The 15,183-nt window shown below is 33.1% G+C and overlaps 1 protein-coding gene across 11 annotated transcripts in view; it reads left to right on the top strand.

Annotated features, from left to right (window-relative positions):
• DNAH8 (dynein axonemal heavy chain 8) overlaps positions 1-15,183 on the top strand; it is a 356,347-nt gene that overhangs the window by 84,297 nt on the left and 256,867 nt on the right. For all 11 annotated transcript variants that reach the window (XM_031964914.1, XM_031964911.1, XM_031964913.1 and 8 more), the window contains 5 exons: positions 4,245-4,432; positions 9,534-9,614; positions 11,072-11,188; positions 12,974-13,093; positions 13,856-13,991. In XM_031964914.1, the coding sequence (XP_031820774.1) occupies positions 4,245-4,432; positions 9,534-9,614; positions 11,072-11,188; positions 12,974-13,093; positions 13,856-13,991 (642 nt within the window). The remainder of the gene's footprint in view (positions 1-4,244; positions 4,433-9,533; positions 9,615-11,071; positions 11,189-12,973; positions 13,094-13,855; positions 13,992-15,183) is intronic.

The raw sequence follows: 15,183 nt of genomic DNA, 5'->3' as shown, positions 1-15,183 counted from the left end.
CCTATTTGGACTTTTCTTGGAAAAGACACTGTAGTGGTTTGCCGTTTCCTTCTTCAATTTGTTTTACAGATAAACTGAGGCAAACAGTTAAGTAACTTATCCAGGTCATACAACTAATGTATCTGAGGCCGAATTTGAATTCAGGTCTTCCTGACTCCAGGCCTACTATTCTTATACACTGAGCCATCCAGCTGGCCAGATTATAGCCTCTCTATACCTTACTTTGGATAATCTTCATGATAGAAAACAAAACAAAAGAAAATATTAAAAAGTTAGCCTTATGACTGACCCTGGTGATGAATCTTTTTCTGTTTAGCTCCATTGGTTCATAGAAAATAGACATAAAGTTCATTGCAGAACTCATAACTGAACTCTTCCTCTTCAGTTTTCTAGCATAGCCTTTAAAAATCTAGGCATCAGAAAAAGACTTGAAAGAATTAATTTTGGAGGGGTTTTTTTCTTAATCTATAAAAATAATACTGTATTTAAGACCAAGAAGCAACATTTTACTCAGATGAGGCAATACCCTTTTAAAAAGAATAGTAAGACAAAGATTATCCATTATCCATTATCCCCATGATTGCATACAGGGTGTCCCAAAAGTCTTAGTGTACATTTAAAGTGCATTAAGGTTTAAAAGTTTAAAAGTGTCCTTAGACATTTGAGACACTATCTATAGTATTAAAATTGTTAGTGATTATTCTTAAGGGAAAAAGAAATAAAAGGCATAAATAAAGAAATATAAATGTCATAAATGTCAGTTTTTCAGATGACATGATTGCATACCTAGAAAATAAAAATAAATCAGTCAAAAATTAATATTCATAACAAATTTGTTAAGCTATCAAAGAATATAAGATAAATCCACAAAAGATCAATTGCATTCCTATAAATTCGTGACAGAGATCTAGAAAATCCGATGAAAAAATAAATTCTTTTCACAGTAATGATAACAAAAACCATTAAATATTTGGGTATTAGTTTAGCTTAGGACACAAGAGATACATTCCAAGAAAACTGTTAAATCTTACTGGGAGAAATAAAGGAAAACATGAATATATAGAGAGTTATAACAAGATGCTGGCTAGGAACATTAATATCATAAATATGACAACATTCCCAAAGCTAATATCTAGCTATAATATCAAATAAATTCCCTATGTGATATTTTATAGAAATTGATAAACTGATAGTCTAGTGATTACTGGGTTTTGAAACATTACAAAATGAGAATTATCACAAATATATATCTGGGTTAAAAACAAAAAAATTATCAATAGAAGAGATTCCACCAATAGATTTAAACTATATTAATAACTTAATATATAGCAAACCAAATGTAACATAGTGGGCAAAAGAATCACCATTTGATAAATGCTTTGGGGACAATTGAATTCTCACCATATGCTGTGATAAATTCTAGATATGTCAGAGTTAAGCAGCTTTTTAAAATCTATTAAAACAACAGAAGAAAATGGAATAATATATTTGGCCATTTATAGAAGGGAAAATACATTTGAGTGTATCAAAGAAATGGAAGATAGATATCATAAAAGCAAATAGAATATTAGAGTGTCCAAGAACTCATTCATTAGGTCTAGGTCTCTTGTTTTATGGATGAGGAAACTTCAGCCCAAAGTGGAGGATAACTTTCCCAAGGTCAGATGAATGGGAGCCTATTAGCTCCCACTGTGCTAATGTCAATGACTCACGAAACAAAGGACTCAGACACACTTGGGGTAGGTCATTCTTCTGTCTCTCCTCTCTAGTATGATAACACTTTCCAATGTATTGTTGACAGACTCTCCTTGCACATCCGGGTCTAGCATTTATGAGGCACAGTGTTTTATATTCATTATTTCATTTGATCCTCACAGCAGCCTGTAAGGTAGATGCCATTATTTTCCTGTTTTCACAGATGAGGAAGCTAAGGTCAAGAGGGATTTTTACCTGCTATAATAGGTCACATAGCTTGTGAGTGTTTGAGGCAGAATTGTTGCTGTGGACAGGATGTTGGCCCTAGACTCAGGAAAAACCGAGTTAAAAGGTGACCTCAAACACTTATTAGCTGTGATACTCTGCACAGGTCACTTAACTCTCTTTGCTTCATTTTATCATTTGTAAAATGAGCTAAAGGAAGAAATGGCAAACCACTCCAGTACCTCTGCCAAGAAAAGCCCAGCTGGACATGACAAGTGAGATGTGCTTGAAATGACTGAACAGCAACAAGTGCTTCCTGCCTCCAGTCCATCCTGCTTGCCAGTGCCTTGCTTGATTCACAAACTTCAAAGAATCAAAAGGTTTCTCTGTTACCAGTGAAGAAACCAAACATATCATAGAATGTCATGATCTTCCCATAGTTTGTCCCTAGCAGCCCAGTGAACTTTGGGTGCTCCCCTACTAGCCCATGGTGCTAATAGTGATGTCTTTGGTCCCCATTTGGCTTCTCAAGTGTTTTTCCTTCCCTCAAATCTTGTCTTTCCATGTCAAGTTTCCTTTCAGCAAAGCAGGTAGTAAATAAAGCAGGGAGAGATGTGGCTAATGCTGTGTCTCCTCTGAGTCTACTGTTCTGTGGCCTGATGCAGCACCCCTTGCCCTCCTGGGACAATCACCAAGGGAAGGGCTAGCAACAAGGTGGGATCTGGAGATGGTTCTCACAGAAGGTGAGATTTATGATGAAGGAAACCAGGCAGATCAGAGTTAGTGGGGATGAGGGACGGTGTTTCAGGTGAGGGGTGCTGGAAGATCAGGAGGCTGGGGTTGTTGCCTCTAAGAGTAGGTAGCTGGGAACTGGACTGGAAAGGCAGCAGAGGATTAGCTTATGGAGAATATTGAATGTCAGGTAAAGCATTTATGTTTTATCCTGAAGATGGCTGGTTGGTTGCTGTCCTTCATTTTCAGAGAGGATGAACATGACATCACTATGTTAGAGTCAAATTACAGTGTGTCCGAGTGTGACTAATCAGACCAATATGAGCTTGGAATGTTTACCACAGGTTAGACACAAGTAATTCATGTAAACATTTGAGGTAACACCTTTAATTTTGCCCATCTCATGTTTCTTCTGGCTTTGAATAGGGACTGACATGATTAGCCTTGTAGTTTAGGTTGAATTTATTGGCAGCAGACTTAGCAGCAGGGTATTGCAGTAGACCAGACATGAGATGATGATGATCCATACTAGGGTGATGAAAGTATCTGATAAAAGGCAAATACTATACCCAGGGAATCCATAAGTTAATGGACCATACCACCACGAAATAAACTCTGTCTTAATAGTAATTGGATTAAAGTGAAATTCAGCATATAAAGCCTGTTTCCTTCCAGCATTTGTTATCTTTTCTACCCATGACAATATTTTGTACAGATTTTCTAGAACTTTTCAGTGCTACCAATTCCAAATTCCCATTTTCCTAATCCCCTAGTATCCCTTCTATCTTCTGAGCCCCCCATGACTCCTTCTATAATCTCAAAATCTACATATCTTACAATGTTAAGTAACACCGTTTATAAATATTCTTGTCTTGCTTTGCAATGCTGCTTCCCTCCCTTGAAGAGAGCTTGCTAATTTTGCACATTTCAATTAGTGACTTTTCTTATTTTGGAGATGGTTTACATCCTGAATTCATTCAAACAACATTTTGAAATGCTTGTAGAACCCCAACACTTTTATTGATGATTATTAGAATAGCCATCACTTTGTCATCTTAGTAAGGACCATATTTTTCCCCTGTTTTTTTTTTCATATTAGTCATTAAAATTATACTTAACATAGATTGCTGAGTGCAGTTCATATGTTGTAGTTTACATTGCATAGGATGTTTGTTATTCACTAATTATTTCTTAATGATTTTCAAGCTTATTCTGTGACCTACAGTTGGACATACTGTTTACATAAACCTCTTTAGAGAAACATTCTCCATAATTATACTGAATTGGGAAAATATGCCAACTCTTTGTATAGGAGTATAATAGTTCTCCATATTACATTGGTCCAGGAAACATCTTGGTTTTTTTTCTCCAGGGAATTGCCACCATAAATAATCCATTTTGACACTTAATTGTATATCTTATAAAAGTCTTCCCTGCCCTGCTGCAAAAAAGAAAAACAAGAAAGTGCTGAGATTAAATAGGCTTTGAGGCCTACCTGAGCCTGTTTTCTCCCATACATGGATTAGTGGAGAACATGTGAGGATAAAATGAGGAATATGTAGTATAAATAACACATCTTAATTTATTTGCAGCTTTACAAGCTACACTCTTTGTACGGCATCCAGAAACTGGGAAATTGTTGGTTAATTTTGATCCCAAAATTTTGGAAGTTATTCGAGAAACTAAATGCATGATAAAGATGAAATTGGAAGTACCAGATGCAGCAAAAAAACTGCTAAAATTGGAAGCTAATTTGAAAGCAAATAAATTATATCTTCAGGTAATGTAGAAATTATCTTTATTTACAGTTTTTAGAGGGATTATTTTTCTCTTAAAGCAGGAAGCTTTAATATGTATTGGGTGTAGCTAAATAAGAGTATTATATGTTTCTATCTTTTATTTGCTTATTTACAAAGAGAAATTATGTTGTCTGTTTTCTTTTTATGGCCAAATTGGGTATGGGTGATTTGATAAAACTTGTTAAGTTTGTAAAAACAACAAATGGGAAAGAACATTGAATTTAGGGAAGAAGAAAGAGGGGAAAAGTGAGATGAACAGAGATCAGATAAAGAATTTTGGAAATGGAAGTTGCCAATGAAATAAATAATGGAAAGATTTTCAAAATATAAATGTTCAATTCATAGGAAAATGGTTTTCATATATTGTGGTAGAATAAAGGGAGAGTAATGGAATCCAGAACCACAGAGCAAAAATAAGATGATAGCCAGAAAGAGAGAAGTAGACATAAGGAGAGTATGCAGTGAAAATAGCAAAAATCAAAAGTAAAGCTAAATTCATGCATGGTAAAAAAAAATAAAAATAAAAAGACATAATTAAGATTTTCAAATCTTATGGCACAACTTCCCAAAAACTACATTTAAATGACATGGAATCAAGTATATCAAAATTTTAATTGTTATGTAGCCTGTTTCTTCCTTTGAGAATTATACATGGGTATAATTCTAGATTGCTATGTGAATAACTTATTCGAGAGGAAAAATGATTAAAAACTTGGAAAGTGGAAGTTAAAATTATAAAGACAAATGTTTATCAGAAAAAAAGTAGATTCAAACAGTAGTCTGCTTAGCTTCTATTCACAAAAATGCAAAAGGTTTTCCTGATTCTTTGATTAGCAGAACAAATATTTTAAAAATCACTTTTTTTTCTACACATAGGTGCACACAAGCATGTTTGCATGCCAAAATATGCTGACAAGCCATGACTTTGAAATAAAGGGCATCCATATTCAATCTAGAAGGCCTCCCAATAATGATCTCCCTGACTGGTTCCGTTCCTGAAGTTTTCCTTCGACAAACCAGAGTCTGATTTACTTTGCTTCCCAACAGGAAACTTAGAGCTTTTCTGCAAGCCATGGATTAATAAAGCTGTTAACCATAGATGAGACAAGGTTTATTCAAGGCAGTATGGAATGGAAGGAAGACTAACATATGGAGCTTTTAACAAAGTAGTAGGGAAAGTTCCTCTTTGTGACCCTCATGTCCAAGTGACCAGGGCAAACAACAAAAATTAATTCTGAGAAGCCCTCAAGAAATACTAGAAACACTGGAGGAGGAAAGGAACAAAGCTGAAAGTGAATGTTGGAAATTCTGTCACAAGGGCATATTCATGTGTCAATTGTCAAAGAAAAAAATGAAGTATAAAATACAAGTTAACTTTAAAAATACAAGTTGGGAGTCACATTAAAAACAATAATTCAGGAAATTATGATTTGTAGACTCTGCCTTTGAAGGTTGTTATATAATAAAAACAAAATATTATGCACCATAAATATTTTGTTGAGGAAAAATTTGATTTGACTAAATATGATTGCTACAGCACAACTCTTTAACATCTGATAAAATTGTACCAACATCCATTTTAAATGTGAAGAATTATAAGAATTTTTATTTGGGGTCAGAAAGGCCTATTGCCAGGACTTTGGGCTCATTAACTTTTTTTCTATTATATTTTCTTTCTTTCTGAAGTTTTATTCTATTCTTGGTATTTTTGGAGTAGATGCTGTTAAATTCTAATTCTAAAACTCCTTGGGACATTATTAAGAATGAGCTAGAACCATTTATCATTTACCATGAGATCTCTTGGACCAGGAACTACTTGGGCTAAGGGTGAGGGTGGGGGGAGAACAGAGCTATGAACAGAATGTATCTGGGGGAAATCAATGTTGAGTGCTCTAGGGCTCAGCAGTGCTCATGGAAATTTCTAAAAACTCACAGGATATTTAAGAGCTGGTAATTTTGCCTGAATATTTTCTGTTTTTCTTAGAGTAGTTCAACAGTACTTCTGAGAAAGATGCTAGAGGGTAACAGTAGAGGATGTTTTTTAAGGCTTAAATTCATCTTCCACTCCCTGACAGTTTTAATATTATCAGTACTAAAAATTAATGAGTTGCAATGAAAACAAATTGGTCAAATGCCCTGTCCAGCTCTTGATTAATAATTGTTAAGCCTAGTTTGAAAAGAATCTCAAGAAGCTTACATTTTTGTTTGGAGAAAACAAACATGTGTAAGTATATACAGAATAAACACATAGAAGAAAATTCAGATAAATTTAAAGTAGTTATATACAAAGATGGGTTTGAAAGAAAGACTAATAGTTGGGATGATCAGGAAAAGCCCAGTTACAGAACATCTGGTGCTTTAACTATGTCTTGAAGGAAAAAAGGTTGTGGAGGAGGTGGGGAGGAAGTGTATCCCATGTGTGAGGGATGATCCTAAAAGGCTTTGGAAACAGGAGATAGAGGGCAGAAAAAGAGATAGATAAATAACCAGAGAGAAAAGAATGCGTGAGAATTATAATTAAATCATTGAGTTCACTATTTTCAGCTTTGAGACTACAATCCCAGAGAAATAAATGCAAATGGGGGGAAAAAACTTATATAATTATATTCCAAACAATATTGTTTATATAGTGAAATACTGGGAAAAATCAAATATCTAATCATATAGATGAAACTTCACAAATCATAACAGATTTGTGTGTATATGTATGCATACCCTGATTACAACAGTTGTAAAAGATGTATATGTAATCTGTATATCTGTATGTTTGTTGTTGTTGAGTTGTTTTAGTCATGCCCAACATTTTGTAATCCCATTTGGGATTTTCTTGGCAAAGGTACTGGAGTGATTTTCCTTTATCTTTTCCAGCTCATTCTATAAATAAAGAACAAAGGAAAATAGGATTAAATGACTTGCTTGGGTCACAAAGTTGGTAAAGTGATTGAGGATGAATTTGAACTCCAGGACTGGTGCGCTGTTCACTGTACTACCTGGCTCCCCAAAATCTATACTTCAATAAGAATCATAGAATTCAGAGGAGTGATGTGTAAATAATGTAAAATTTATTCTGACATGATGCCACCAATTAGGAGAATTTCATGATAGGAATACAGATTGCCTCATGTGGACTCAAATTCTGGCTCTTTTGTTTATTTACTGAGTGAGATTGAGCCAATTAATCTGGTCCTTAGTTTGCTCATCTGTAAAATGAAGAAGTGAAACCAGATGACATCCAAAATATTCTTAGTTTAAATCTTGTGCTTAAGATATTGGCACATACCTAAATTCAGAGTTTCTTGGAGTCGGGAAAATCTAGAATCAGGTCTCAAGATACTAGTTGTGTTTTTCTGGGCAAGTCACTTCATATGTCTCATAAATAAAGGAAGTAATAATAATACTTCCTGGGGTAGTTGTGAACATCAAATGAGATAATATTTTTAAAATCCCTTAGCACAGTTTCTGTAATATAACCTAAGATAACATTAGTAAATACTCATTACCTTCTCTTCTTCCCCATTCTGTCCCCACTTTATTTCGCTGCGTTGACTCCATACATAGCATGAATTAACTTTGCAGGTAGAAGGTTTTCTAAAAACTAAGCAGTCTTATATAGCTCACATTTATATAGCACTTTATGGTCTGTAAGATACTTTTCTTATAACACTGTGGGGAACAGTCATTGCCATTCACATTAGAGATGAAAAGACTGTGAGACCCAGAGAGATTATATGGTCACATGGAGGAGGAAGGACCTGAATCCAGGTCTTCTGAATCCAGTCCATTTTCCAAAACATTGCCTCCAAATAATCCATCAAATGACAGACTTATCAATACTTTCCATGGCTTTATCTTCTCTTGAAGATAATAGTTATTATTCTTATGATATTTTTGTAAGTCTTCTAGGAGCCATATCCAGTTTCTCAGGTCGGATCTCAGTCATCAGTTGCTTTGTCATCCAACCAGCTACACCATCAGGGACTCTTTTCAAGTTATATTGAATCTGGCACTTTTCTGTGATTGATTAACTGTCACATACTGTCTTAATTGTAATAATCCCTATAATTTATGTAAAAAAAACAACTCTTCAAATGATTAGATAAGCAAGCTAGCTGAAATGAGTTACTCTTTAAATAGTGAATTCTTATCCCAAAAGTTGGGATCTTTGAGTTTGTCAAACACTAGATTGCTATAATTATTGCCTATTTTGTCCTGTAAACCTAACTTATCCCACTGATCAACCAATCTATTTCTTAACCAATACCAAATGGTTTTGGTGACCATTGCTTTATAATATAGTTTTAGGTCAGGTACAACTAGACCACTTTCATTTGATTTTTTTTTTTTCATTAGTTCCCTTGAAATTCTTGACCTTTTGTTCTTCCATGTGAATTTTGTTGTTATTTTTTCCTAGATCATTAAAATAGTTTCTTGGGAGTCTGATTGGTATAGCACTAAATAAATAGATTAGGTGATATTGTCATCTTTATTATATTCGCTGGGCCTATCCAAGAGCACTTAATATTTTTCCAATTGTTTAGATCTGACTTTATTTGTGTGGAAAGTGTTTTGTAGTTTTGTTCATATAGTTCATGACTTTCCTTTGGCAGATTCCCAAATATTTTATACTAGCGACTGTTATTTTAAATGGAATTTCTCTTTGTATCTCTTGCTGTTGGATTTTGTTAGTGATGTATAAGAATGCTGATGATTTATGTGGATTTATTTTGTATCCTGCAACTTTGTTAAAATTGTGGATTACTTCTAATAGTTTTTTTACTTGATTCTCTAGGATTCTCTAAGTATACCATCATATCATCTACAAAGAGTGATAATTTGGTTTCCTCATTACCTACTCTAATTCCTTTAATCTTTTTTTCATCTCTTATTGCTGAACTAGCATGAAATTAGTTACTCTTCATAGAAGTTTAATCTATACTCATTACTAAGAACTGGTTTGTAAGAACTTTTATATTCTTATTAAATTTTTATAAGAAAGTTAAACATAGAAATAAATATTTGTAAGGAAAATCAAAATACAATGTAATACATTGATATAAAATTTGTTATTTTAACTCTTAATAGGGTCTTCTGCAGTATTATGAAGAGCTATGCCAGGAAGTACCTACTGTATTTGTTAATTTGATGGCGCCCAAAATGAAAAAGGTTGGTTATCTTGAAAATATACTAAAACACATATAAACATCCTTATATTGTTAACAGTTCAGTGTTCTCTCTAGCCTATTTGTAGTGCTCTACAATGTATAAAATAACTATATGCATACTATATTGGAAGACATTACAATCCTAAATACTATGGAACATTAAAAATCCAATATAGTAAATATTTAAATATCAACATATATCCTTATATATGTGTCAATGATCAGTTAAAGAGAGTAGTGAGAAATAACCAGGAAATACCAAAAAAGTGATCATCAGTAAACTGGAAGATTTTTGTGCATATTTATTAATATTGATAGTTTTTGACACCACAAATACTTCCAGAAAAATAGGCAAAGATATCATCCCTCCCCATAGGGTTTACACAATATCACTTAATAGCAATTATGACTGATAGTATAAGTCTTTTTCAGTTTATCCATTATTTACAGAAAGGAAGTGTGCTTCAATAGCTGGATCCCAACTTTGTCCATTGTATCCAATTTGAATTGTGTTGCCTTATTGTTACCTTTATTTATATTCTAGTAACCATTGTGTATATTGTTCTTTTATAGCTGCCTTCTTTATTTTATGTAACTTCTTAGAAGTTTAGCTTCTTAAGAGACCTAGGTTATGAATGGTGAGAACTGGGCATCTGAGTCACTTAAATAAGGAAATGATGTAAAGTGATGGGTGAGGCAGGGTGCCAGGAAGAAGACCAGTTGGCTGAAGCAGAATCAAGATAATACATTTCAGAAGGCCTCTGGAAGAGTTGGGCATGAGGGAAGCAAATAGCAAGAGTTTTCATTCTTCAGCCTTAGGTTCAGTCAGTGAGGGATGAGGTGAATGGTATCTCAAGAGAAGGAAAGGAGAGGAATTATTCTTTCCTTATGTGAGGAACTGAATTCTGTCCTACTTCCTCATGATGATTAGTTAACTGTCTAAATCAGAATCACTGTCAGGGCCATGATTGATTTGGCACGGGGTTCTGCCAAGAGTTAAATGGCACCAACTCTCTTAATTCCTGGCAAACTCAGGAGTGTAACCTACTAAATAAAATTCAAAATTGTCTTCCCTAGCTTTCAAGGCTCTCCATGGTCTGGTGCTACCCTACTTTTAAAGCCATGTTTCATGCTCCATGATCTTTGCTTTAATCAAATCAATCCCTTGCTCTGTTTATTAAGGGTTTCCTATTCCTGAAAATGTCTTCTCTTCTTTGTTCCCTAGCAGAACTTCCTTTTATCCCTTAAAGCCAAATTTGAAACTCGTCTTCTCCAGAAAGCATCTTATTTGATCTAACATGATCTTCCTTCTAAGATTTTTTAAGTAACCTCTTCTCTCACTGTGGAATTGTAAAATGGTTATTTCCAGAATATATTTTGTTTTACAAAGAAAAACAATGAATTTTGCATAAATATAAATGTATGACTAATGAAATGTTTTATTTTTAATATTTATAGGTAGAATCTGTATTGAGACAGGGATTAACAATATTGACATGGTCATCTCTAACGTTAGACAGTTTCTTTCAAGAAGTGGATTCAGTTATGAATATGTTTAATCAACTTTTAAAAAAGGTAGGTTCCTGATGATAAATAAATAAAAATTTCTAATATTGTATATTTGATTTAGGATATGATGTTTTATAAATTTATTAAATCTGCTTAAAGAATAAGCTTTTCATCTGAAAGTGAATCTCACTAAATTTAAAATATTTTTCATGTATTTCATCTTTTGTTGTACTGGATATTTATAGGGTTTAGATTTTTTTGTTGGTCATTTCCTCAAATTTAGGGGTATTTAATGTATAAAATAAGATTCACATAAAAATAATTTCATTAACAATTATAATTCCTTTTATTAGTTATGTATTTTTTCTTATTTCTAACTGCCATCACCAAAGCTTCTCTCAAATTGTTGTGTCTGAAATAATGTCCAACTTAGAAATCTTTCCCCCCTACTTTTATTTTTTGTTATTTAGTCTTTTCAGTTGTGTCCCATGCTTTATGGCACCATTTGAAGTTTTCTTGGCAAAGATACTGGAGTGGTTTGCCATTTCCTTCTCTAGCTCATTTATAGATGAAGAAACTGAAGCAAACAGAAATAAATGACTTGCTGAAGATCACACAGCTAGTAAATATTTAAGGCCTGATTTGAACTCAGGAAGATTCACTCCAGGTCTATTAGTCTATACACTGTGCTCTTTCATGCACCTTGCAAAATTCTTTCTCTTTCATGACACCTACCTCAATTTTTTTTAAGCCTTAGAGGAACTGAAAACAAGTCATTAAAAATATAAAGGGATTATGATAGTGCTTTAAAATTCATTAATATTGAATATAGTGGAAAAAACACCAGATGTGCATTATATTTAAAATCCCTATCTGTGATTTCAGTCAGTGTGGGAACTCCTGTCTTTAGTATGAATCAGAAACTTATCTCTGAAAGACTGAGACTGAAGATTTCAATTCAGATTTGGCTTAGACATTTACTAACTGTGTTACTCTGGACAAATCACTCAGCTTCTGTTTGCCTCAGTTTCCTCAGTTGTAAAATGGAGATAGTGATAGTATTTGCCTCTCAAGATTGTGAGAATCAAATCAGATAATATTGTTAAGTGCTTAGCATAACACCTTTCCCTTTCCCTTCACATGCATTATGGTCTCCAGGGGCACTGAAAGATTTACATAACTTGCTTATGGCTTCACAGCTAGTATGTATCAGAGGCAAAGCCTTAGGCTTCTTGATTCCAAGGTCAGTCCTCTACTTCCTAGGCCACATTTTCCACTGTTAATTTGTGTAGGTTGGAGTTAAATTATTTAAGTTCTTTGGTCTTGTTTTTTCTACATGTAAAATGAGGTTGATTGACCATTATTTCTAAAGGTTCCTTCTTGCTCTAAGTCCTATGAAATATCGATCCTGTATTACCAAAATGATACCAGTAAAATCTCATTATAGCCTTATCTCATGCTATAGTTTTGGAGTATGAATATGTAAGCAATAAATATCTAAAGAGAACACAGGTGAAACTTTTATTAGAAGTGAGAAATAGCAGGAGACAAGGTTTAAGAAATAGGATGACCCACATAATAATGAGTCATATATAGGTCACACATTCATTTCTACCATGATAGTAATAAAGTGGGGTTAAATGTGTTTCTGCTTTTTACTCTTACTTTGTAGCTCCTTTGGTGATGTACTACTATAATGCATTGTCCATGAGTAGAAGGCAGATGTGTAAATCTTTTAGTTTTAAATTTCTAGATTATAACAATATATAATTTGTTATAATCTGAACATTAAAAAATAGTACTAAAGAAGCCAAAAGTGTTTTATTAATGAGATCCCTTCCTTTTTAATAGGTCAATGACTTGTGCGAAATGCATATTGATGCAGTTCTAAAGGATATAGCAAAAACATTATTAATTTCTCTGCCAGAAGGTGGTGCAACCAAAGTAGAAGATATGTTGACCCTCAATGAGGTAGGTATCTTTCTTACACAACACATTGTAAATCATATTAAATGAATGTAACCTTACAAGGTAAAAATATAAATTTGCAATCCAAATTTTGGGTGTGAAATTGGCTGAAACTGTTTTCTTTATATCTTCAATGCCTGGCAGAATACTTAGAATATAACAGACTCTTCACAAATGTTTGGGAGATTGGATGGGGAGGTAACAAGAATATGTCTCATTCTCTTGTACTTCCCTTTGCACTTCCTTAAATTATCCAGTGTTTCTCACTCACATTTCATTTACTTCCCTTTTCACTTCTTTTGACCAGCCATTTCAAATTTTTTTCCTTTTATCTTTTTGTTAGAAAAAACAAAATTATCTTAATATCTTATTGAATTTTTAATTTCCTCTTTGTTTTCTTTGCAACATTTTTTCTTTTAATGTGTGTTGATGTGATTATGAACTTGTGAGTACGATGAATAAAGGAGACAAAACTCTTCCCTTTTGTTCCTCTGAGTGCTAGAGAACTGCTAGAAGAAGAGTTGACAGCTATAACTTTGATTGGAAACTTTTTAGTGGTCTGACAATATGAAAGTTCCACTACTTTTCTCTCCAATAGAAATAATTGCAATTAACTAAATTAGAAGTTAGTTATTAAAATAAAAAGAGCTACATAAATGTTAATTATAGTAGTATTTAAAAAGAAGCATAAATTATGATTTTGTAGCAAATATATCACATTCACACATATATAAATAAATAAAAATATATTTCATTATTTAATAGCATTATACGAAGGAATGGGCTGACATATTGAACCATAAGAGCAGACATGTGGAAAAAGCTGTCCTTGAACTTCTGTCAATATTTGAGTCAATTTATGAAGTTATAGATATTAAGAAAACTTCAAAGCAACCAACAGGTAATTAATCTCTTATGGTAAGAAAGAGGAATTCTGGGAATTGAGATTTTTGGATAATTTTCCCCTTACAATTTAACAATTTTGTTAATCCTATTTTAGTTTGAAAGCTATAAATCTCATAAAATTGTAAACTCTCTAAGGATAAGTACCATTTTTTTGGTGCTTTTTTTGGGTGATTATGCAAAATATTTCCACAATAGCCATATTGCAAAAGAAAATGTAGACCAACCAACCAACCAACAAACAAACAAACCCAAGGAAAATAAACTTTAAAAAGTGAGCTTCAATCTGCTTCTCTCCTTTTATCTGGAGGTGTATAGCATTTTTTCCCTTATAAGTTCTTTGAAATTCTATTGGATCATTATATTATTGAGAATAACTAAGTCATTCACAGTTGATCATAATACAATTTTGATGAGACTATGCACAATGTTTTTCTAGTTTTGCTCATTTCACTTTGCACCAGTTTATGTCAGTCTTTCCAGGTTTTTGAGAAAATGTCCTAGTTATCACTCATTTCTTATATAGCACAATAGTATTCATCACAATCATCCACCAAACTTGTTCAGCCATTCCCTAATTGATTAGCATCCTCTCAAATTTCAAATGTGCTGCTATCAAATGTTTTTTGTACCTATAGGTTACTTCACTTTCCTTTGATTTCTTTGGGATATAGGCCTTGTATTGGATCAAAGACTACACTGTTTAATAGTTTGGGGACATAGTCCCAAATTGTTCTCCAAAGTGCATTAGTGGCTCAATTTTTCCATGTCCCCTCCCAACATTTGTCATTTTCCTTTTCTGTCATATAAGCTAATCTGATAGATGGATATTTTAAAGTTGTTTGAATTTTCAATTCTCTAATCACGAATGATTTAGAACATTTTTTCATATGACTATAGATAGTTTTGATTCTTTTTGCAAACTGCTTATTCATATCCTCTGACTATTTATCAGTTAGGGAATGTTTTCTTTTCTAATAGATTTAACTCAGTCCTGTATATATTTAGGAAATGAAGTCTTTATCAAACACTTAAAATAAAATTTTCTTTGCAGTTTTCTGCTTTGTTTCTAATCTTGGCTGTATTGATTTTCTTTGTACATTCTTTTAATTTGATATAAATAGAATTAACCATTTTATATCCTATACTGTTCTCTGTTTATGACCAATTTATTGGTCATAAATTCTTCT

This window comes from Sarcophilus harrisii, chromosome 4 (assembly GCF_902635505.1).
Source record: "Sarcophilus harrisii chromosome 4, mSarHar1.11, whole genome shotgun sequence".
Lineage (NCBI taxonomy): Eukaryota > Metazoa > Chordata > Mammalia > Dasyuromorphia > Dasyuridae > Sarcophilus > Sarcophilus harrisii.
This window is presented reverse-complemented; position numbering and strand designations above follow the sequence as displayed.